The sequence below is a fragment of the Triturus cristatus genome, chromosome 10 (genome assembly GCF_964204655.1).
Source record: "Triturus cristatus chromosome 10, aTriCri1.1, whole genome shotgun sequence".
NCBI classification, from domain to species: domain Eukaryota; kingdom Metazoa; phylum Chordata; class Amphibia; order Caudata; family Salamandridae; genus Triturus; species Triturus cristatus.
This window is the reverse complement of record NC_140593.1, coordinates 605,038,047-605,050,421: the sequence shown is the minus strand read 5'-3', so window position 1 is coordinate 605,050,421 and position 12,375 is coordinate 605,038,047. Positions and strand designations below refer to the sequence as shown.

The 12,375-nt window shown below is 40.2% G+C and overlaps 1 protein-coding gene across 9 annotated transcripts in view; it reads right to left on the bottom strand.

Annotated features, from left to right (window-relative positions):
• Positions 1 to 12,375, bottom strand: part of CIITA (class II major histocompatibility complex transactivator) — a 473,615-nt gene that overhangs the window by 88,230 nt on the left and 373,010 nt on the right. For all 9 annotated transcript variants that reach the window (XM_085632115.1, XM_085632119.1, XM_085632121.1 and 6 more), the window contains one exon: positions 934 to 1,107. In XM_085632115.1, the coding sequence (XP_085488241.1) occupies positions 934 to 1,107 (174 nt within the window). The remainder of the gene's footprint in view (positions 1 to 933; positions 1,108 to 12,375) is intronic.

The window sequence follows — 12,375 nt, the reverse complement described above, 5'->3', positions numbered from 1 at the left end:
TACACTGGGCTGAAGTTCAATTAGTACGAGGGACTATGTATCAAATTCCGAAAGATCACACCATGGCTCCTATAGTGGACACCTAAGCTCAAAGCTGATAGAGTCTACAACAGGGAGTGATTAGGGCAAATCCTGTTGAAAACTGGGAAACACCACTCCGTTTTCTACGGAAGTGTAATAGGCTTTACATTTTTAAGAAATGTACACTGGCAGCCAGCTCCAGACCTATTGATTTTGCCAAACCTTGTTACAATTACTATGAAAGTATAATCGAAGGATATGCGGCAAATAGACAAAATAGCGGTAGCATAAGTTTATATAATGCAGGAGGTTTAAAAGCACTAGTATATCTCTTCCTAATATGTTCTTGGCTGAAAAGCAGAGGCGATCAGCTTGTCCTCCCACAATGAATATATTGTTTCAAGTTCCCAGGAAAGACCAATTAGATGCAACTGTCTCTGGTTACGGAAACAATGTAACATGATACTGCCCATCAGAGTGTACTTCTGCTGTACACAACCAAAGTACCATGTGAGTTGCAAACCACCCCTTATCATGATCTGGACCAAATCCAATAAGCAGTGTTACAGGAGCTGCACTTTTGACTGCAGCCCCTTATTATCAATTTCTTGATTTCCTGTGATTATTTGTTAGTGGAATTGCTCATAGCAACCAGTCTGTTGTTCTTCTGCATGTATTATAGAGCTAAACACTGGTTTGTTTTTGGTGAATCTGTTTCCCTTTCACTGTGGTTGTCTTTGTGCTTCTCGCATAAGACAAATAACACTGTGTGAATAGGACTGATGCCCTTTGCATGACAAATGACCACATCCAAAGCATTTCAATGAAAACATTTAGTATATACATGTTTTTTAGTGTCAGATGTAGGCACACACATGCTTCTCTAGCTGGATGATTTGTAAAGAATCTTACCAGTTTATAATTTGTGCTTGAAGCTGAACAAGGGCAGAGATATCCTCAATGTCTTCCATGCTCTCTGCCTTGAAAGGCTCTATGTTGAATTTCCTGATGGAGAGTCTCACAGATTCAGTGTCCCCACTTTGATAAAATGACTCCCAAAGTCTGACGGTATCACCCAGAGAAGCCCTGTAATGAACAAGAATATTACCAAGGGGGATATACACATATGTTATTTGCAAACCCTTAGATCATGGGAGTTCAATGTACCTGGCCAGAGCCATGCCAGGCCACATGAGATACATGTACATACCCATCAATCTATACAAGAATCATTTACATAGTCAGTAACAATCCTGAAAATCTGGTGTGACTCTGGCCTCCCTTGATCCATGTTGGGGACCGCTGCGGTATGGTTTTAAATATTTATAGCAATAAAAAAAAAATCATCTTGGGAGTGAGGAGCACTTCTATTTTAAGAATCTCATCAGAAGAAAAATGAATGCTATATACAGTATTGCAAATAGTATTAGAAACCTTGGCCATAATCCACAGGTCATGAGTACGTGGGTTAGTTGTTGGTATCTGGACGAAATATCGAGTTGACTCATGAGACAGAAATATTTAAAAATAAATTGTGATACAAATTATCATGATGCAGAAATATTGTTGTCAAGAGTACAATCTATTCAGGTAAGCAATGCCGTTGTTAAGAATATCGCTGTTGTTAATATTGTTTTTAATAATATAGCTGTAAAGAAGATCGTTTTTTAATTATTTTAATGTGTTTTAGTTTATATATTAGTTTATTATTGTTTGTACAGTTGCTATACATTTTTTTAAATATCATTTGCAATTTTAAGTGATTCCAAATTAATTTAAGTGCTAATGGTAATGGTAATTTAGTGTTGTGGCGGGTTGTTGGGTTTGTAGGGGGCTAGGGTGGGAAGTTAATTAAGTATTAATTAATCAATAATTACTAAAAATGTGTAAGAATGTATATAATTGATGTTAAATAGGTATGTTATGTAATACTGATTTATTTTACTTGGTATTTTATGTGGGGGTTGCTACGTTTGTAGGGGTATGGGTTGGGAAGTTAATTAGGCAATAATTAATTACAAATTAATTTATTGTTTATTGTTAATTATCAAATTGATTATTAGTTATGTAAATTATGCAATAATCATTTATTTTATTTATATTTGCAGTGCAGGCCTCTGGGTTTCTAGGGGTATAGAGTGGGAAGTACATTGTGTAATACGGATTTATTTTAGTTGCAGGTTGCTAGATTTGTAGAGGGAAAGGGTGATAAGATAATAATGTAAAAATAAAAAATATATATTATTCATTGTATAATTAAATATGTAATTGATTATTAATTATGTAAATTATGTAAACATTATATATTTTTGTTATATTTTAGGTGTGGGCCACTAGGTTTGTAGGGTGGGAAGATAATTAAGTAACAATTAATTAACAATTGTTTATTGTTAATTATGTAATTTATTATCAATTATGTAAATTGTGTTACACTTATTTATTTATTTTATATTTAAGGGGTGAGCTGCCAGGTTTCTAGAAGTATAGAGTGGCAAATTCATTAATTAATAATGAAATAACCAGTATTTATTAATTGAAAAACAGTTATTACATTGTTTATGAATTTTCTAAATTGGTTAACTGTTGTTTATTTTATATATATCTATATCTATATATCTCCAAGTAGATAAATATGACGATCACACAGGGGGCTATTATTCCACCATATCTTCTTTAATTTTAGTAGCGCGTTTCGCCTGTCGCAGCAGGCTTGCTCACACCGCTGTTATTTATCTACTTGGAGATTTGAAAGTCGGCGCGCTCCGTCGTCATCGGACAATCTGCCTGCTTTGGGTGGGGAGAGACAGAAGAAGCAAACGATTGAAAAAAAAATAATATATATATCCCCCTTTTGAGGAATAGCTGCCCGTGTTGTGTACTGTCCACAGATCACCGCCAGAAGGGAGGTCCAGGGGGACTTCACTTCCCAGCCTGCCTCACTTTGCCGCATCATCGCCCAGCGCCCGGAGGCGCTTTAAATTGTGCTGCGGGCTCCCGCAGCGCGGCTCCCGCTTTTGAGCAGTAGCTGCCCGTGTTGTGTACTGTCCGCAGATCACCGCCAGAAGGGAGGTCCAGGGGGACTTCACTTCCCAGCCTGCCTCACTTTGCCGCATCATCGCCCAGCGCCCGGAGGCGATTTAAATTGTGCCACGGGCTCCCGCAGCGTGGGACGTGTGCGGGCGTGCCCGGGCGAGGCCCGGGCCAAGGGCGGGCCCGTCTGCGTCCGTCCGCGCCAGGTCGCGGCAGGGCAGGGCCACCTCCCCCTGAGCCCCTGGATATCAGGTCTATTCATTTCTTCTGCTCAGTAGCTGGGACAAAGGATTCATAAGGTACTTTTTATATGTGCAGCGAATATTGGACTAAAATCCCCTGTTATCCTGTTTTCCTGATTAATTGGGTGTGCGGCTAAAGTACCACAATACAACAGTGTGAATTATCAAAGTACTACCAACAGGTGTACTGGTTACAATTGACAGTTCTTAATGTGATGTGATTATTAGAGACAAATGTTTTTATTGTAATATTGTACGTTTGTGTTGATATAAACTAGTGTATCCTTTTGTGCATTAGAATGGGGAAAAGAAAAGCTGTGGATAGTGGGGAGAGTGGTCACTTAAAGAAAGGCAAAAGAGCTAAAAAAACAACCAAACACTGAATAAACCTCACGCTGTCATGGATCGCATTGCCAACCTTGTTGGAGAATGCGAGGAAATCCTTCTTGTTGAACCAGGTTTGTGTAGTTCCCCTGCTGTGGCCTGTGAATTCTCCCCTATATCAATTACAAGTAAAAAACAACCAGTTTCAGTTATAACAGATATGTTTAAAAAGCAGTTCCCAAAGGACCAACAACCTTCCAACTCGGCCCATACTTCCCCGCTTGGTCCCTGCCTTGCGCCAACTTGTGCAGATGAGCTCACTATTTCCTGTTTGAATCGCTTTTTACCTCTACTACAAATTCCCCAGGAAGAGACTGCCCAGTCAGTATCTCCGGGGACTAAAGATGTAAAATGTTCTTGTTCAGCCCAGTTTAGAAACCAGATAAACGACCTAAAAGATCAGACTAGGCTTCTTATGATGGAAGTCAAAGAACTCAAGGGAATGCTGTTAGCCTTAATCTAGCATTAAAATCAAGCATTAATAAACAGCATTTAGCTACCCTAGATCCGCCCCACATTCAAGCCATTAGTGTATTAAATGTCAATAAAGGAAATCTAAATCGCACAACTGATAAGAATGTAGTTAACGTATAAATGGAAAAAGTTTCCAAACAACCCTCTAGCGATTTAAAACCGATATGGAAATGTGTAGCTGCAAATGAAGTAGCAAGTAGAACAGGTAAACTGCATAATATACCAAATAGAATGGAAACCCAATATGCGTACGCTCACTCAAGTCAGACTAGGTCATTTTTCTAACCAACGTTCCCAAGATCCAGTCCAGTTTAATCAGGGAGGATGAACAGTCCCTGATTAACAAGAGTATTCAGTGGCTACGACAAGTTCGTAAGTGCAGATCACTAATCAGGGAGGATATATCCTCTGCCATAAGATATTGTTCAAAGGATGGAGACACCGATTATGTGCGCCTTACTCTTGTCTCACCATTGCTCGTTGAGAATCTGTTGATTTTTGAGTTAAGAACTTCACATCTTATCCATACAAATATTAGATTGAAACTGAACCCCCCAGATTCTTCTAATCATTTTTCATTCAATACCCATGAAAGAACGCTAATCGGGGATTCATCCCTTCAAAATATTGACTGACCATTAACTGGTATGAATTTACAGGGAGGATCCCTGTTGGCCAGCACTAGAAATAGTACAGTAAGCTCTTGCATGGGCCGTCCCTTTGGCATCAGTTCAGCAGGGATGGACTGTGAAGATGATCTGCCATTGACTAATTTGAGAACTTTGAGAGTAGATCATTCTAAATTGGGAAATCTAAACCCAAAAGTAAAGCATTCTCCAGTTTTATCCATTACTGCAAGAAGTGTACCATCTGTGGCTAGCTCAGGCAATAAATTGAGAAACCGCGATCCATCCCTACTGAGATTTGCATCGTGGAATATGGCAGGGTTGACCAGTAAGATTAAATCATCCGACTGGATAGATTTTATTGACACGCTAGATATTGTAGCATTTCAGGAGACCTGGTTGGTGGCGCCGGTCTTCCACCATGGCTATCTTACTTTCCACAATGCCGCACTGGGCGGACACAAGGGAAGGCCCTCTGGAGGCTTAATTATTTGGGTAAGGCAGTCCGCCGCCTTTAAGATAACTGAACTTGAGACTGATAATATGGATATTATGGCGCTGCTCATTAGTACTAAAAATCCGCCCAAAACACTTATAGTTAACGTTTATGCTCGGGGTTTGGTAGGTGGTAGGTCCTCAAAGACTATTACAGATCTTAATAACTTTTTAGCCAGCAAATGTGAAGGGTATAACATAATTATAGCTGGTGATTTTAATACTACCTTTGAGCCATTGGACTATGAGGACAGCCAATTAAGCGCAGATGAAGACGCTCAATGGGGTATTTTCCCCAACTGGAAATCCCACCAATCAAATAATGGACCGAGGCAGCCCTCCAGTTGAAAGCTTTTAGTTTGGAGAGAGGTGTGCGAGCAGTAAATGGTCGTACTCCATCTGACCGCTTAGGATCCCACACATATAACAACGGCCTGAGAAGTAGCCGCATAGATTATATCTTTATAAACGTAGAGTATTGGTCTTCTGTAGTAGATATGAAGGTTTGTACCAGGATCGAAAGCGATCATAACCCATTACTGCTCGACGTAAAAGGCTTAGTCCAAGTAGGACCCTCGCCTCCAATAGAGATAACTGAGACTGCCAATGCTGTAATTAGTAACGATATGAGGAGGGTTAAGTGGTCTCGGGTAATTGAAAATGAAAATTCCATCATAAGTATGAATGCCGAGGTGCAAAAGACATTAGATCTCCTTGAACAATATTCAAACCGGGATGAAATAAATCAAAATATTATACATATACACGAGTCCCTGTTTGAAACTATTAGGAGTTTTTTTTACCAAACCATACGAAACCCCAAAGAGATCGTACTTAAAGCGTGACCACTGGTACAATAAGGCACGCAGGTTAGCATACAAACAGCTGTCCTGGGCGATAAAATCAAAAGATATAAATCTGACAAGACTAGCCCGCAAGCAGTATAAATCTACACAACAATCTGCAAAACTGGCCTGGGACGAACAAAGATGGAAGGATCTTCTGATAGCAAGCAAAAGGAAAAACCCCCAATCATTCTGGCAGCTTGGTAAATGGGGACGAGGAGGCCAAGGAAATGCCCCGTCAAACCATATTGCCCCAGATCAATGGGTATCTTTTTTTGAGGGCCAATTTGCTGTAACGGGAATAGTATCCCCATTCTTAGCCCCAAGTGTAGAGACCCCGGCAAAATTTTCCTTAAGTGAAGTCGAAATAGCCGTGACCTCGACTCCCATAGGTTGGGCACCAGGTCCTGATTGTGTCCCAGTGGATTTATTCTTGTCTGATAAAGAAAACTGGTTTAGGTACATACTGTTTCTTGTAAATGCAATTGCTAGCGGAGCATCTATTCCTGACTCCTGGCGTGGGGCGGAAATCCTCCCCATTTACAAGAAGGGGGATCGTTCGAGCCCCAACAACTATAGGCCTATCAGCCTGATTGATTCTACGCAAAAGATCATGGCCAGATTAGTTCTGAATAGAATACAATCATGGATTGCGGAGAACAGTATATTATCCCCCTTCCAAGCAGGTTTTAGGGCTTACGTGAGCACGATAGACCAAGTATTTTATTTTTTACTAATCTACTGGCGTGTTGTACAGTTGGCGGGTGGAACCATCTATGCTACTTTCGTGGATCTCAAAGCAGCTTTCGATACTGTACCAAGGAATAAGCTTTGGTCTGTATTGAGAGATCTAGGAATTCCAACAGATCTATAGCAGCTGGTGATTAAATTGCATGAATCAAACTATACCCAGGTTCGATGGGGTGCCCAAGGGAATACTACAAACAAATTCCCAATTTCTAAAGGGGTACGACAAGGATGTGTGTTGGCCCCAACCTTGTTTTCATTATTTATAAACGGTGTGGTTAGTTATTTTCTTGATCACCCTACCGAAGCTCCCTCTTTTGCGGGTATCAAAGTACCAATTCTCATGTTCGCGTACGATACTCTGATTTTATCTAAGACCCAAGCTGGGCTGCAGAAAGCCCTGGTACGGTTTGAGGCTTTCTGTTCCGAACATGAACTAATGGTAAATGTGGATAAGACTAAATTTATGGTGCTCCACAACCACAAAGTCATCAAGTCAAGGGTTGTTATGAATAATTAGTCTTTAGAACAAACAGACTTATTCACTTACCTTGGAGTAACCATCAATCGTAAGATGGATTGGAAGCCCCAAATAGAAATAATGGCGCTCAAACATTCACAAATAGCAGGGGTGATATTGAAAGAACACAGGCTATCTCAAACCAAGCCAGTAGGCCCCGCACTTCAGATTTACCACGCTAAAGCTATGGCGTCTATTTTATATGGGGTAGAACTCTGGGGGTTTGAAAATTTGTCCTTATTAGCTCAGGCTCAAAAAAGTTTTCTGAGAGGTCTGGTTGGTCTCCCCCAGAGTACCCCTCTTATTCCTCTATATTTTGATATGGGGTGTCATCAGCTAACAGAGGTTGCAAGATTCAAACCATTGGCTTATTGGAGAAGACTCTGGTCTACTCCGGAATTAGCCCATTATGCCTCAGCCCTTATGGACATAAGAGGAAATGATACGTCCCATAAGATCAGTTGGTTACAGCAGGTTAAAAGACCCCTGGTGGACATGGGCATGAGGCATCTATGGGATGATCCAGCTCACAATATATTTCCTCCTAAAACAGAATCAAGGATGCGTACTGGTCTATGATTAGATCCGGTATTTTGAGATATTCCGGGTCTATATCGTTGACCAGTGCCTTCTTGGATCATAAGCTGGATCCACATTATGAAGAATTCTGGGACACTCTAGTTAAGCCATTGGATAGAAAAAGCTATTTCCAGTTTAGGGTTGGATCATTACCTACCAAAGCCTTTACTAAATCATGGCACCCGTTCCAAGACAGTAAATGTTTATTTTGTCAAAGTATGGATGAAACGACCTCTCATATACTTTTTGTGTGCCCAGCATATTGTTCTCCACAGAGGAAATGGCTCAAACCAATCTGTCTGAACCTTGGTACTAGGTCAAGTGTGTTTGCGCTAAGAATATTAAAGTCCAGTACCCAAGAGGCAATTGTAATAGCCATAGCGAAATTTCTGGGATGGACTTGGAGAATAAGGCAACAGTTTGAAAAAAACAAGCAGACTGCGACAGTAATTTCTAGTGCTCTGTCTTCTGCTTAGTTTCTTTTTTTTGGTATCGTTAAATATTGTCTATATATATTTATAAATGTTTTATATCTGTATATCTGTATAGGGGCTTGCTGGTACTCTCTATTTCAAGAAATGTTCCTTTTGGCTCGTGCTTTTTAAAATATTTTTAATAGGGGTTTACATTGGATAGTCTTTTTAGTGGATACTCGCTGTTCTTATTATGTTTTATAATATGTGTATTATTATATTTTTGTAAAAGTCCCTAAAGAAAAATGAATTTTATCTATGTGAAGTTGTAAATATTTGTGTCTTTTATGATCAATTTGGTCGAAATAAAGACTAATAAAATGAAATGAAAATGAAATATATATATATATATTTTGCCCTGTGAAATAAACAAGGATTTCAGGAAACTGGATTCGTGTGGCTCTTTTCTCGCACCAGAAGGAGATTTTTGCGAGTTGACTGTGAATATATATATATATATATATATATATTTGTACTGTTGGGCTGTTTGGATTGGGAATAATATATGTAACCCCTCAAAAATCCTACACTTTCTCTACTGTTGCATACACTGGTTTGGGAATAGTATATCTAAAATGTCCAGTCTCCAATATATTTCCTAATATTGGTTAACAATATTTTTTAAATATATTTTTTATTGATATTTGTTTATAATTGTAATTTTATATTATTTGTTCATATATTTGTTTTAAACTTTTTATAAAATGTTTTGTGAATGTCTTTTTTCATTTTTATCAATTTTATTTATCTTGTAATTTATTTTGGGCCTGATTTAGAAGACAGCGGAGGAGAACACTCCATCACAAATGTGATGGATATCCCGTCCGATATATCATGATCACATTGTATCCTATGGGGAGCGTAATAACAATAAATAAATTACGTACAATATATATTTTTAATATTTGCGTTACATTATACATATATGGTATATATTGTCCATTTCTATCTTGGGTTGGATGGCACTGTGCTAATCCTATACTTACAGACTTTGATAGAAAAGCAGACATTTGCAGTGGGCAAATTTAGAGTGTCGCGGTGTTGAGAATGCTCTATATTGGAGCTGGTTTCCACCTAAACTTGAGAACTACCCAGAGTTCTCTGCTTGTTTTTTTTGCATATTTATGCCTCATATATATATATACACACACACACACATACACATAAATATGCACATGTGTTTTTATAAGTACATATACATATATAGTATTAAACATTAGTGAGATGTATTTAATTAACATTCTATGAATGGTATATATCAAAATATTTAAGATTTACAACTTTAAACTATGTATATATTAAAGAAATATATTTGTAATGTTTTTTAACGAGATTAGTGTGAAATTATATATTTTTTAATGTTTTTGTACTTACCATTTTAGGGAAACAATATTTTTGTAAATTAGATTTTTGACGCCAAGGCCCTCATTAGGATGGCGACATCAAAATGAGGAACAATATATTTGTGTTACACAATATTGTTGATTTTGATATTGTGTCAGTGATCCTTAATTGCTAGAGGTCTGAGATTTGCAATTGTTAGAGCTCCAAGATTTGGCTGGAATGCAATATAATGCTGAACAATGCGCCAGAAAAATGAACAGCAAACCAACCAGTAAAAATTCTGCCAAAACTCTGCTTTTGGAGGGCATGCTTGAGGGAAGTTTACCAGCTTGTTCGGATTATGTCTTCATGAGCGAGGGATGCAAGGAACACATGTGCACATATATATACTCATAGATAGAACACACTACTACATCAAATATCCTGCAAATAAATCTTCTCAGTCCCATTTCAGGCTCCACCTCCTTGCCTCAGTGGTATAGAAATAGAAGTTGATCTAGAAGTTCTGTCATCATCTTTCAATTCTCTGAAGATTGGATTTTACATGAGTAATTGGATTTTACATGCTGTTGTACTCATTGAACTGGTAGAGATATTCTAGGCCTTCTTCTGATCAAGATCTTGCCCTCTCCTGCTGTAGCCTTTATTGTTTACCTAGGACAGGTTTCAGGATCTCTACTTTTGAATGCCATTACTTTGACTCTGCTGAACCCTTTCTTCCTACCTTCTTTTTCGGCAGCTGACTGGGGATGGGACTCGGTCCCCCAGCATTCCAGGCGGTGCGGGTGGCAAGGACAGCCATCCCATTGCCATAAAGGCAATGCATTTCTCCTGGAGCACTAGACTGCTAAACTGGGCCATTCAAGGCCCTTTCTTCCTACCTTCTTTTCAGGTGGATGGCTGGGATGGTACCCGATCCCCCAGCATTCCAGGCGTCGGGGCACGGAAGACAGGGACAGCCCTCTTGTTACCGTAAAGGCATTGCATTTCTTCAGCAGCACAGGACTGCTGAACGGGGCGTCTGTGGCCCTTTCTTCCTACCTTCTTTTATGGCAGCTGGCTGGGATGGGACTCAGACCCCCAGCATTCCAGGCAGTGCAGCGCGGGAGGCAGGTACAGCCCTACATTTGCCATTAAAGGCAGTGCATTTCTCTCACAGCACGGGACTGCTGAACTGGGCCGTTCAAGGCCCTTTCTTCCTACTTTCTTTTCCGGTGGCTGGCTGGGGTGGGACTCGGTCCCCCAGCATTCCAGGTGGCGCATCGTGGGAGGCAGGAACAGCCCTCCCGTTGCCATAAAGGCAGTGCATTTCTCCCGTAGCATGGGACGTGCGCAGGTGTGCCGGGGCAAAGCCCGGACCAAGGGTGGGCCCGTCTGCACCCTTCCATGGCCATTTGAGGTCAGGCCGAGCCCACCCTCTTTTGTCTTCTCAGCAGCGATTTTTTTAAAGAGAATTTGGACAACTTAATGGCATGTGGATTTTATTTCTGCTGTAAAGGAAAATTCATTTGAACTTGTGGGTATTAATTGCTAATTACGTATTATTCTGTTCTGCTGTTTTATTGAAATGGAGAAACGCAAGCCAAACACGGTCATTCCGACATCGGGGTCTGCTACCCTTAATGGGTTCCTCCAGCGGGCTGTTGGAGCCATACATGAAGAGATTGAGGTGGCTAAATATAGGCTATCCCTTTCCTCACTCCCACTGCCCCTTGTATCACTAGAGGTAGGAGGTGAGACTCCGCAGGTGAGTCAGCCAGCCTTAATAGTCTTGTCCTCCGCCCCATTGCTAGTTGCAGTCAACCTGTTGGCCACCTCTAGGATACCGTTTGGTGTATAGAGGGGCCTGATAGTTTGAAAAGCAAAGCAGGAAAGAGGAAAAGGATGGACCCTGTTTCAGCTTCCAAGAAACAAGGTTCTGCTCCTACACAATGCTCTCAAAATGTTAATCAACAGGTCTCCCCTCTGGAAAATCCTTTGGCTGATGACAGGCTTCAGTCTTTTTTTGATTGTTTCTATCCTAGGTTAATGAATCTTATAGAGGATGTTTTGAAACATTTTTTGGCATACTTAGGGATGATCAAGGACAGTGTCTTTCTCTTGTATGGAATCTCCTAAGCTTGATTGTCGCTTAAAACCTACAAAGGAGAATCATGACTTCTTGGCTACTCAGACCCCAGTAAACTGGCTTAATGATGCAGCATGTGTCTCTGGGTTGCGTCCCACTGATGCTGGTCAACCTCTCCAAAGATTTGGCTCCACTTCTGATAGGGGTGTTAATAGGGGTCTTAGCATTCAAAAATTTGCAGGCTGGTGGTTTACTCATTTCATCCATATGCCCCCGGGATACTGCAGTCTTACCTTACTTAGGATTGGTGAATGTCGGAAAACATAAAAAACCTGATCATGGTTCAGTTTCACAGGGCCTAGCCACTTCTGATAACTTACATTTTCCTCCAGAATGTACTCCTTATACAATGATTAGAATGTGAGTCCCTTCTTTAGTCATAGGAACTCAGGGTTCCTATGATAGTCTTATTAACAAAGCTGGTCACTTGTGCAGGATTAACACAGCCTGTATCCCCATTGGGGTAC